At 33.1% G+C, this 12,794-nt stretch overlaps 2 protein-coding genes across 2 annotated transcripts; one reads left to right on the top strand and one right to left on the bottom strand.

Moving 5' to 3' along the window:
- Positions 1 to 3,278: 3,278 nt before the first annotated feature.
- Positions 3,279 to 6,208, bottom strand: LOC143073688 (iron-sulfur cluster co-chaperone protein HscB-like). The gene is made up of 2 exons (XM_076249430.1): positions 5,774 to 6,208; positions 3,279 to 4,593 (listed from the first exon to the last, which is right to left on the bottom strand). The coding sequence occupies exons 1-2, from the start codon at positions 6,206 to 6,208 to the stop codon at positions 4,219 to 4,221; spliced, it is 810 nt and encodes a 269-aa protein (XP_076105545.1). The 3' UTR covers positions 3,279 to 4,218.
- A 26-nt stretch (positions 6,209 to 6,234) lies between these two features.
- LOC143073689 (U6 snRNA-associated Sm-like protein LSm6) lies at positions 6,235 to 10,394 on the top strand. Its single transcript, XM_076249431.1, has 4 exons — positions 6,235 to 6,327; positions 8,797 to 8,889; positions 9,498 to 9,611; positions 10,069 to 10,394. The coding sequence occupies exons 2-4, from the start codon at positions 8,799 to 8,801 to the stop codon at positions 10,101 to 10,103; spliced, it is 240 nt and encodes a 79-aa protein (XP_076105546.1). The 5' UTR covers positions 6,235 to 6,327; positions 8,797 to 8,798; the 3' UTR covers positions 10,104 to 10,394.
- The last annotated feature ends 2,400 nt before the right edge of the window (positions 10,395 to 12,794 follow it).

The following is a 12,794-nucleotide window of genomic DNA, read 5'->3' as shown; positions in this document are numbered from 1 at the left end:
ACTGAGACTACTTTAACACATAGTAGTCTCAGGTATACAGTATCTTGGGACAAACTGTTTATACTTACACGAAACTGAACACATTATTAATCATACTATATAGTATCACTGATATTATAAATCTTTTCAATGCCTATGATGTTGAAATCATAGAATTATACTTTCAGATCAAGTGACAATTAAAGCAATCAGACCAAATCTACTTATTTTTAAATGAATGACGTTAAAGTTTCAAAACGTCACTTATATATTATATGCATCTATGGAGAGCGTCACATGCATAAGAAATTCGACAAAATAAGATTAAACGGGGAAATTGTAATACTAGTATTGAATTTTTTGTGGCTAAGCATGTGCACATATAAAAATCTATAATTGAATATTCTACATTAATTTAACTGTTAAACTGACACTATATTTCAACAATACATTGAAAATATTGGTTTGTATTCACATGCACTCTGCACCGATGTAACCCCTGCATATCATCATGTGTCCATGGTAAATGTAAATATATAGCAATTATAGATTTTTGAGAGAAATTGTAAATTTTCTTCACCTAGCAGCAAAAGATCGGTGAACCAGGGTTTTGTCAAAATTCATCTCGCAGTCCTTTTTCTCAAAAAAAAAAAAATATGGAAAAAACCCAAGACCTAATACTAGTAGATAAGAACTCAACGTCTACTTCACATATAAAAAAATGGTCTCAAGTGAAAGATTATATGTGCTGAAGTTGTGTAATTATATGGTGTTCCTTCTTGTCGTATGACTCTTGATGCGACTCAGAATTTATACAGCCAGCTACTCGGGTTTTTGGCTTCGTGCGATCCTGAGGTGTGATTCGGACTCTAAGAGCTTTATACATAGTTGTTTTCATGCAGAACACGATGGGTGCCATCAGTGAAGCAGAAACTGCCCATGATGAACTTGCTGGAGTCTTGTTTTCTGTGTCGTTTGTGTTGCTCAATCTTTGCTTTTCTTGTACTATACGGTTTTTCCCCCCTGTTTGTCGTCGACTTAAGGTTTTTGATTGTACATTGGTGTTGCTCCTTATTCTTATTTGTATAGACACAGGCTTGATCTCTGTAGTATTGACCTCGACCTTAGACCTAAAGGTCAAATAATTGATTTTCAAGGCATATTTTTACGTCATCTTTCCTTGCCAAAGCAAAACATTTTTTAGTGCAGATAATGGTTTAGCTCTAGTGGTTATGTCATACATTTTCATTGCACCATTTAGTTTTGTCCCATGGAGTTGTGCACCACCCACAATCATCGATTCTTATTGCTGAATATATGGCGGGGAGTCTGTTCAAATTCACATCCTTAGATTGCCATGACAAAGCCTTTTTAATATACCATAGATTTTATCAGTCTTGTTCCTGGCTTGTTACTTATACTAATAAGAAATTGAATGTTTTAATAAGGTTGTTAATCACTATTGGCTATTTCGTGGTGGTAAGTTTTTTATTTGTGGAGGAGGAAGGAGTGACTAAAAAAAAATTGTAGATCTTTTACCTTATTGCTATTCATTTAACCTTGACGTTTCTGTAGTGCTGTACATTAAAAAGCAAGATTGCATACGATGAAATGTCTCGCCTACTCCAGTTATCATTATTGAATTTTAAAACATGCACAAAATATTATATAGTAAGACAACAGATTCAAGTATCTTAACAACATACTCAATTACGAAAGTTGTACACTAATCAATGAACCATAATAATGAAGTCAAGGTCAGATGAAGCCTGCAACACAACAGGGACACCATGCAATCATTCTATTCCCTGAATTTATTTGACCTATTGCTTAAAGTATCTGAGAAACGGAAATAACCCTGAAAAGTTAACATTGACTAATGAACAATGAAACTGAGGTAAAGGTCAGATGAATCCTGCCAGACAGACATATTCACCTACCAGTCGTTCCAAAAACTAGTTGAACTACTGCTTATTGTTGTTGATTTACATAAACCATAAAATTTAACATTGACCAATGAACAATGAAATTTTCCAGACAGACATATACACCTTACAATTATACCTATTATCAAATATAGAGGCCCATTTGATTAAACATTGTAGTTTCTTCCAAACAGGGAAAACTAAACATTGTTTAATGACTCATGAAAAACGTCCAAGGAAAAAATGAAACCGGCTAGACAGACAGTGACACCTTACAATCATATACAGCAGACCTATTACATGTTATAGTATTTGAGAAATAGACCAAACAACAGAAACTTTAAATTAATTGACCATTGAACCATGAAATGAGATCAAGGTCAGATGGAACCTGCCAGTCTGACATGTACACCTATAATCATTTCCACACACCAAATATAGGTTACCTATTACTTATACTAGTAGTAGCTGAGATAAGGACTTTACCATGATAACTTTGATCACTGATCAATGAAATAAGGTCAAGGTCAGGTGAAAGCTGTCGATCAAACATGTAGACATTGAAAGGATTCCATACTATTACTAAAGTATTTCATACAGCAAACCTTTCCCCTTTTCACTGAATTATGAAAATGAGGTCAAGGACAATGAACAAATGACGGATGAAAACTTTGTAACATAAGTCATCTGCATACAAGTTAAGAAGCATCTAGGTCTTCTATCTTCTGAAATATAAAGATTTTAACAGATAGTTTACATGGCCATCACTAGATTATAATCCCTATCTCTCATTCTGACACTTTTATGGCAGTCAAAACACAAAATAAAATGTCCTAATCATCACATTAGGGGCTATAACTCCAATGAGTCAATTTAAGATTTCAGTCATGTATGCATTTATAGAGCATATATTTCTGATCAGTCTTGCTGTTTATATCTCTTTAATCTATCTATCATCATGATTATATCATTATAGTTTAAAACAATGTTCTTGTGTTGTACTGATACATCAGTCTCAGGCTAGGGGAGGGTTTGGCACCAGCCAACATGTACCCCACCACATTCTGTATGTGCTGTACCAAATCAGTTGTTGCTATATATCAAGATTTGTTTAATGCTATATACATAAATTAGATCCTTAGTTTTCTCATTGAATTGTTTTTCATTTGTCATTTTGTTGCCTTTTATAGCTTACTATGCAATATAGGTTTTACTCATTTTTAAAGGCCTTACATTGATGATAGATCTATTAACTTCTACATCATTTGTTTCTTTTAGAGATATCTCATTGACAACTACACATACCTCATCCACTTATATTCATTGATCATAATGACTGCAGATAGAAATTGACAGTTCTAAATATTCAAAGTCTAAAAATATAGTTTTTATTAATACTCATAAGGTGTCTAATAAACACATGTAACCAGCTGTTCACACATCTACATCACTCTCTTTCAGCACACACATTTATTTTCCACTTCATACACACATATACACAAAATAAATCAGCATTATTTAACTTTACACTGGCTATAACAATTCTGCATATTAATTTGGTAATACATTTACTAGTGTATCACAACCTTTCTTTGTATCAATTTCAGTACAAATAAAATAACTGGGGTTAATATCAAGTAATATATATCAAATTCTCACTTGATATGAAACCTATATTTATCTTTGAATGTTTTTTTTTAGATTTGAAGTAGACTGACAAAAATGAGATGAAGATAGATTTCTGTTATTTCCTCAGATAGTTAGATAGATATATACATGTATATATATTCAAATAAAATGAAAAATCATAGAAAACATTTAACTTCAAACTTTATATATAAGTAAAAAATAAGATTAAAACCATTCGGAAATTAATTCATTCAGTGTTGACACAGACAAATTGTGTCTAGCCCTTGTATTATTTTGACAGAAAAATGTAATGTTGAAATTCAAATAGGTGGGACTGTTTTCTAGTATACCAATTATCCTAATCACAAACTTTGTAGACAATAGAAAAAGAAACTAAGCTAAATAATTAATTTCATCGAGAATACCCGTATCACAGATAAAAATAACAGTGGTTCCAATCTGATTAAAATAATAGTGGGTTCCTGTCCCAAATGCCTCTGGTATAGAGATAATCTGTGTTACAAAGTAAATGCCATATAAAATTATCCTCTTTTTCAAGAATATATCCAACTTTTCCCACCCTTAATCCACGTAGATCCACATTGCAGAAGCTACAATTCTAGGCAATATCAGGTCCTATAAACATTCAGTTGGTTTTGCAACAGGTATTTGTAGGTCACAAAAATCAAAACTGGCCTCTGTAAATGTCTTTGATTTTGTCATCAATATTTGTGAAATATTTGAGTTTTATGACAAGCTGTTTAGCTGCAGTTATGTCCCCTTCCTGAAAGGCTGTAGATACTTGACTTATGTTATCATCCAATCTTTTCTTGTTTATTATTTCTATAGGTTTGAGTGACTCTGGAGAATCAGCATCAGCAATGTCTTCATTGATTTCCATGATTTCCATTAAGAATTCTTGATCAACATTACTATTCTGTTCCTCTATTGGGTGTCCAGTTTGTTCAAGCATGTATAATGCTCGATTCAAAGGTTTAACCAAAGTACTGTAAGCTTTGTTTACTAGGGATGACTGCTCTTCAAAAAGGATTTTTTCTTCCTGGAATGAATTTAATATAATAAAATTGTTAACAGATTGTGAAACACACATACAAATCGTTAACAATATACACAAATAATTGAAGGATGATATGGGGGCAAATCTCAATTTCAGGCAAGGAACAACAACCCAATGGAAAATTAAAACACAAAAATTGAAAACTAAAAGCAACAATGAATATTGTCTTAGGGATTTAAAAAAAAATAGAATACCATATATATGTATAAATCATTCGTCTAAACATCAGCCCAACAATGTTAGATTGGTAAATTTGCTTTTGTTCATCCCTCACCGGGAGATATCATGACACCAAATCGCATTGCACTGTGACAGATGCGTTAGACGACTATACCACCTAGCCTCTTAAAAAAAGAGCTTTCAGTGATTTACCTACCTTTTTTCAAATGGGGCCTGGGCGCTAGGCTATAGGTCCTAACTTTTGTTTGGTTGTTTATGTGTCGTGTATAGGAGCGGACAACATATAACAACGAACAAATAAACAGCTGAGCCTTGAGCGCATGATATGCCTGTTGCATTTTAAAACAATGAAGTTCAATAAATTCTTCATGTCATATCAGAGGGTTGTAATTGGGGTACCTTCATGACAAATAACGGTAAAAGTTCTTGCCAAATGGTGTTACAGTAATTTTTGGTGTATGGCGATAAAATGTACACTTTCTTTTAGACTATAAAAACATCGACTGATTTTGACAAATCACGGTAAAATTTTAACCAAATTGACGCTAACAACAGCTGAAAATGGCTGTTTGACCCCTGACGTAAAAGGGCATTACTACCCTCATATCAGAAATTTGTGAAAAACTAAACATCTAAAGGGAAGTTATCTTGTAAGATATAAACAACAGAGGCGGATTTAGGGGGGGGGGGCCCTTTTTTGGAAAAAAATTTTGTTGCTTATATAGGGAATCACTGAAGCGTGACTGGAGCGGCCCCCACATACAGAAATTTCTGGATCCGCCAGTGAACAATTCACCAAAGTACAAAATGAAAATGTTGATGACGGATGGACGGATAACAGTAATCATAATACCTGCCCTAAACCATGTAAACAGGCATATAAGTGTGGAGAACTTATTTTAAAAATAATTAGATTGACATATATGAGGGAAGAAATGCCCTTTAACGTCAGGTGTCAAACGGCCAAACATGAACTATTTACCTCTGATTTTAATGTGTGCTTGTCTGGATGCAGCAACTTTTGTAATTCTTTGTACTTTTGTGACAAGACTGCTGTGTCAACATCAAAACTATCATCTAAGCTCATTATTTCGAAATAAGACAATGAGTTGACTGATTGAACAACCCCACACTTGCAGAAAAATATGTCTTCCTTGGTATTTGTTGGTTTTCCACAACGCCAACATTCTCTATGTTGTAGACTATAATTCCTTCGATTTCGTAAGGAGGTTTTGCCATAAAAGGTACCCTGGTGTAAACTTGGCGTATGACAATTAAAACTGTGGTATTGTCTAGTTCGTTGATTTGCTATAAAATGAATGTAACATATTTCTTTACTTGAAAATGTATTAATTTGTCTTATATTGGAAGATATCAACTTTTGAAACGATTTTAATAACTGCATGGGCGCAGACATCTTGAATAATGCGAGAAATATCACGTGTCTTAATGCATTTGATAGAGCAGATATCGCGAGAATATGCTTTCATTTCTTCAAGCGGCATGACAAAAGTGTTTGCAGTCTATAGTTTATAAGTATGTTATGGTATCGATATGATAGATTAAGTTCAGCTTTGGCTTAACCTGTTTTACCTTCAACTCACAAATATGTTTAAAAACTGTATGAAAGAATATTTCTAGAGACGTTTCGGCCACACTACCATTTCGTCCACAACCACAGGGTCGTTTCGGCCACTACCATTTCGTCCACAGAACAGTTCGGCCATATTACAATTTCGGTCCAGGTTGATTCGAAGTCCAATCCCTTTGGCTATGTTTGAATATTCATATAGACATATTTACACTTGTATGCAAATTTGTCTGCCATTACGTACAGGGGTTAAGAAATCCACTAGCCCGACGCCCGGAACTACAACATTTAGACCTCGGGCAACCAAAACTTGTAACCCAAAATGCCCGACGGACTAGTAACAAAAAATTCTTGGCGTTTCTAAAATTGAAAGGGGAAAATCCCCTCAACACTTTTCTATCTTATCCAATCAGATTCAACTACGTCATCCGGGATTCCCAGAATTTGAACTGATTTTGTACAAGTTTTAAAATAGAACAAATAACTCAGGGTGGATCTGATGTGTCAGTACAGGTAAGGTTATGGCACATTGCTTATGCAACCTGATTTTACCTCCTCCTGATTAATTTATTGCAATACTAATGTGAATCCCTTTTGACAGCAGAAACCTGACTTTTGTCTGATATAAATTTGAAACATGTGCTGATAATTCTTTTACACAACCGTGATGCTGCTATTGTATCTGATAAAACCCCCTCCAATCCTTTTACATACCCACGTATAGCAGTGGTCAAGACTTGTATCATCCTCGGATTTGGTCAGAATTTTCAGTGAATAGTCTTTAGTCTTTAGTATGCGTCATCTTGACACTGATTTTCTCATATGTACTTTGGTCACTTGCGCGTTTGAATACATTAATCACGTTTGTATTTTCTCTTTGTACTTTCACTTTAATTTAGGTAGGCGCTGTTGATACTGATTTATAAAAACAAATGATCAAATCTTCTAGTATCGTCTATAAACTCGGAAACTGCATATTGTATGTCTGCACTGGCTTCTGTGTTAAGTAATTCTTCTAGATCTAGATTAAGTGTTCCTGTTTAGTGAATATTCAATTATCGATTTATTGAATATATATGCTAATGGAATATTTTTTGCTGATATAAGTTTTGAATATCCAATTTGAAAAAATCTACTGTACAATGCCATGAATAGATAAAAATTGTCAAGTTTAAAGAATTCATTGTATTTGAAGCAAACTCTGATTTTGTAAGGCATACTAGGGCTAGCAGGTCAGTTTTGTTGGGCAAGTAGTTCTTCCAACAGGGCTAGTAAAATCTTGCAACAAATTAGCCCTGGACTAGTGAGCTATAAAAAAATTTCTTAACCCCTGACGTAAAATCACACAGGTAAAGTATTTGACGTCACAAATAATACACCTTATCGCTATTTGAACGCCATTACTAGATATCACACAGGTTCCCGTAAATTTTTGACGTCACAAAACAAAATATCTGACGCCACAATGGAAAAGTGATTGTTGTATGCGTCAAAAGTTCAAGCGGCTGGGTCAGCCGGGATTAGCGATAAGGTGTATTTTATAAGTGATTGTTGCTTGAGGTCAAATGGCAATTCAGAGGCCAAATACCAAAAGTGTAAACACGTTTATTCTCAATTGAGGTTGTTTTGGCCACATTTCCAATTTCAGCAACAGCTGTTTGGGCCGAAGTTTCAAATTCAATCTAAATTATCTGATTTTATGGGCATTATGTTTTCTGGTCTGTGCGTCCGTTCGTCTGTCCATTCGTCCTTTATTCCATTAGCTGTTCGTCCCGGTTTAGGTTAAAGTTTTTGGTCGAGGTAGTTTTTTATTAAGTTAAAAGTCCAATCAAACTGAAACTTAGTAAACATGTTCCCTATGATATGATCTTTCTAATTTTAATGCAAATTAGAGATTTTTTCCCATTTTCAAGTTCCACTGAACATAGAAAATGATAGTGTGGATGGGGCATTGGTGTACTTGGGACATATTCTTGTTTTAATATGCATTAAATTAACAGGCGATAAGTTTGTACTTGAACTCATTAACCTTAGGTCTTATTGGTTAATATTTCTCTTCTTTGGTATTTTCTCAAAAATATGCCAGTTCAGAGATAAGGTAGTAAGTTGAATCTATCATGTGACTATCATCAACCTGTGACAAAAATGTAGGCATTGTAGCCTCAAACACATGTTGCATAAACAGGTGAAAAGTTTTATTCTATACGGCACAAAATGTTTGGGGAATAAAAATCTAATAATATTTTTATTTTAATAAATGTATGCTAAATGTTTCATGTTTCATGTTTTAAAACTACAATTGTGATAAATTTGTAGATCTTGAATACCCCATGGCACAATTAATATATGTATACAAACATGTGTAGCAATATTCTATTTATAGTTTGAATTAAAATTAAGTTGTCTATTTTTAGGTATGAGTAGAAAACAGACTCCCAGTGAGTTTTTGAAACAAATCATAGGCAGACCTGTTGTAGTTAAGCTGAATTCAGGTGTGGATTACAGAGGTATGACAATTTAATGACAAATAGGACTTTATTATTTTCCGCTTTTTATTTTCATAGTTTTTGAGTCACATATCTTGGTCAAAGTAGACAATACTGATACTAAACTGAATGTTTTATTCATTAGTATATGTATATTGATGTTTATTTTTAAGAACCGTTTTAATTACCACTGAATACAGTATATGAATTTAAGGAAATGAGAGTACACTCCAATGAATGAATGTGACACTGAGCAAACTATTGACACAAGAATCTTATACAGGAATCCACATCCCAATCTTTTTAATTTGTAAATATTAGTAGCTTATGCTATGAACAAAAATTCTTGTTTTCAGTAACTCTGAATTTATTGAATATTTTTATGAACTTTTTATTCTGAATACTTCTACTTCTACCAATACGCGGCCACCATCAATAAGTTGATTATTTTGCCACTTTTGGATGCGCATTTAAAATTTAGACAAAAATAATTAATTAATTAATTTGAATTTGTGCTATACAACATATATACAGTGAATTTAATACTATAAGATAATTTTGAAAGCTAGAAATTAATAGAAGTTCACTATTTGTAAAGGTATAATTCTGATTTTTTTTCAAATTGCTAGGTGTCTTAGCTTGCTTGGATGGATATATGAACATTGCTTTGGAACAAACAGAAGAATATGTGAATGGACAGCTGAAAAACAAATATGGAGATGCCTTCATTAGGGGAAATAATGGTAAGTTTTCGTCTTGCCTCAACTGACTTACTGACTGAGTCAAAAAGCAAGATGCAGGTATGCTGTTTCTCGTGGTAGGAATGTAAACTATGTGTTAGTTTGAGATTAGGTCAGTTTATGGGGAACCACCAAAAAAAATATAATTTAAAAGTTTGATCTACAGATCAGTAGTTGTCAGAACATTGTCACACATTAAACCTGTATAAACTTATATTAATATGAAATATCTACCTTCAGTTATTATTGCATTTCATTGTTTCATAGGTGAAACAATTTGTTGATGTGGCCAACAAAATGCGTAGCTTCATAGAAAAGGGCAACACATTAAGTACTTTAAAACATAAATGAGATATTATTGCAAATGAGAAAAATGTCCACCAGAGACCAAATATCATAGATATAAGCATCTAAGACCATGTTATTACATGTCATTTATTCAGTTCTTTCTCTTTTACAGTATTATACATCAGTACACAGAAGAGAAGGATATGACCACCATGTGAATGGTTTTGGTGTAAATGGGCCCATTATTTGTATATAATAACAATGTTATGACATAACTAAGTTTGTTTGTCAGTAGTACATCATCTTTTTTAAATCATCATCATTTCTGAATCTTTCATCATGATCTGTAAATCTATAAGCATATTAATGTTATTCATTTCATTTAACAAATTTCATTAGAAGGATCTGAGCTTCATGCATAAAGTATGTCTTTGTAAAACTTGGCAATATCTTCTTATAAAACAAAAAAAGAATACAATAAAATATGAACATGAAGTATATTCTTGTTTGTCATGTTAAACACCTTTCTTGGTTTTGATGGTATACTGCATTCAACTTGTCAATCAATAACATTCAGTAGGTACACAGCTTCTGTATAATGGAAGATCTGATGTTTAGTCTGAAATTCTATATAAAGAATAGTTATGTTTTTATACATCTTATTGTGGTGTTTTGGAAGTTGGCATGACATTGTGAGTTTTCTCTTGGTATCTTCTGTTTGTTTTAATGCTGCTTCCGCCGTGGCAGAGATGGGATTAAGTTTTACCGGTGTCAGTCTGTATATCTGTCTGTTACAAAATTGATTTCAGTTCTCTAACTTTAGTTTGCTTCTACTTTTACTGTTCTTGAGTTATGTCCCTTTATAACAGTATATGCAAGCAGGGACACCTCCATTTATATTTCAATGATTTTCAATTATGCCTGGTAGATTTTTTCCTGAATTAAGCAGATATGGTATTATTGCCAATAAAACAACTATTCACCAGAATTTTAATGATGAAGATGAAAGAATTATAGGTTAGCTTTTAACAATGTGAAAAAACTCAATACTGTATACAGGGGTAATTAGGTGTAAATTGTCCCAACATAAAATAGGATATACTATTCAAACAAGAAAACGTTCTAACAACCCAATTATAGCAATTCAATTGAAGAAAAATATGAAATACAGGCACTAGATTTAGGACTGGTACATAAAGAAGGTATCATGATTTGTTTGTGAGTGCTAGATCCACCTTCACTAAGCATAGAATTTTCTTTACATTTAATGAATGGCTATTATTTATTTTTAATTTATTGAACAATAAAATTAATTTTTGACTCTTCACATTGAATAATCCACGAAGCGATTTATGTAAAATGTGAAGTCAAAAATAAATTTTATGGTTCAATAAATTCAAAATAAATTATTGCCATTCATTATACATAAACTTCTATCAAAAATAAAGCTCAAAGAACTTTTTATATTATTTATATTAACAATAACAATGTACACACATGTTGGCGTATGAATACACAACGTCAGCGGAGTGGGCGTGTCGCCATAAAAATTGACAACATTGAAAATAAAAACTAATAATTTTAACCAATCAGAAGACAGTAAATACACCAAATTTATTATACCCCACGCAACGAAGTTGCGAAGGGTATAATGTTTTTGACCCGTCCGTCCGTCCGTCCGTCCGTCCGTCCGTCCGTCCGTCAGTCCGTCAGTCCTGTTTCTTGTCATCGCAACTCCTCTCAAACCACACAACAGAATTTCACGAAACCTTTTCAGATGAAAAGGACATACTATGTAGTTGTGCATATCGACAGGAAATTGCGATTCAATTTATTTTACAAGAGTTACGCCCCTTTGAACTTATTTGCTTAATGTACTACTGCAACAGTTTGTCATCACAACTCCTCTGAAACTACACAACAGAATTTCACGAAACCTTTTTAGATAATAAGGACATACTATGTAGATGTGCATATCGACAGGAAATTACGATTCAATTTTTTTTCTAGGAGTTACCCCCCTTTGAACTTATTTACTTTATTGTACTACTGCAACAGTTTGTCATCGCAACTCCTCTGAAACTACACAACAGAATTTCATGAAACCTTTTAAGATAATAAGGACATACTATGTAGATGTGCATATCGACAGGAAATTACGATTCAATTTTTTTTCTAGGAGTTACATCTCTTTGAACTTATTTGCTTTAAGGTACTACTTCAACAGTTTGTCATCTCAACTCCTCTGAAACCACACAACAGAATTTCATGAACATTTGTAGATAATAAGGACATACTATGTAGATGTGCATATCAACAGGAAATTACAATTCAATTTTTTTTCTAGGAGTTACGCCCCTTTGAACTTATTTGCTTCAATATACTTCTGCAACAGTTTGTCATCTCAACTCCTCTGAAACCACACAACAGAATTTCATGAAATTTTGTAGATAATAAGGACATACTATGTTGATGTGCATATTGACAGGAAATTATTATTCAATATTTTTTCTTATACAATTTTTTTTTCTTACACTTATTTAATTTCTCCAATGACAATGTGGGGACGTGGGGTATGTGAGCGTGCTCACTAAGGTTCTTTAATTTATAATATGACAGAATTTATCTACTGTACTATATTTTGTTCCAAACTTTATAATGTAAAGCTGTACCATGTAAGTGATTGACAGATTTACTTTGTAGTTGCCTCCCAATTGATGATACTTTGAATCTTCATTATAACTATGATTGGCCAATAGTTTTTCCACTCATATTACTCAGCCTCTGTATTAAGAAATGATTTGTTATATGCCTGTTTGTGCCTGATTTGTTATGTGTTGTGTTACCTGTGACCGAGCAACATAAGGTGTCACTTGTTAATAGGGTAACTATATTTGT

The sequence above is a fragment of the Mytilus galloprovincialis genome, chromosome 4 (genome assembly GCF_965363235.1).
Source record: "Mytilus galloprovincialis chromosome 4, xbMytGall1.hap1.1, whole genome shotgun sequence".
Taxonomy (NCBI): Eukaryota; Metazoa; Mollusca; class Bivalvia; order Mytilida; family Mytilidae; genus Mytilus; species Mytilus galloprovincialis.
The sequence above is the reverse complement of the archived record's forward strand: the minus strand, read 5'-3'. Positions and strand labels throughout refer to the sequence as shown.

Excerpts from the sequence above, each read along its gene's own strand:
- LOC143073688 (XM_076249430.1), bottom strand. The coding sequence starts at position 6,208 with ATGTCTGCGCCCATGCAGTTATTAAAATCGTTTCAAAAGTTGATATCT. Across the intron at positions 4,594-5,773 it reads AGCACACATTAAAATCAGAG|GAAGAAAAAATCCTTTTTGA; the intron begins GTAAATAGTTCA and ends AATTCATTCCAG.
- LOC143073689 (XM_076249431.1), top strand. The coding sequence starts at position 8,799 with ATGAGTAGAAAACAGACTCCCAGTGAGTTTTTGAAACAAATCATAGGC. Across the intron at positions 8,890-9,497 it reads TTCAGGTGTGGATTACAGAG|GTGTCTTAGCTTGCTTGGAT; the intron begins GTATGACAATTT and ends TCAAATTGCTAG. Across the intron at positions 9,612-10,068 it reads CTTCATTAGGGGAAATAATG|TATTATACATCAGTACACAG; the intron begins GTAAGTTTTCGT and ends TCTCTTTTACAG.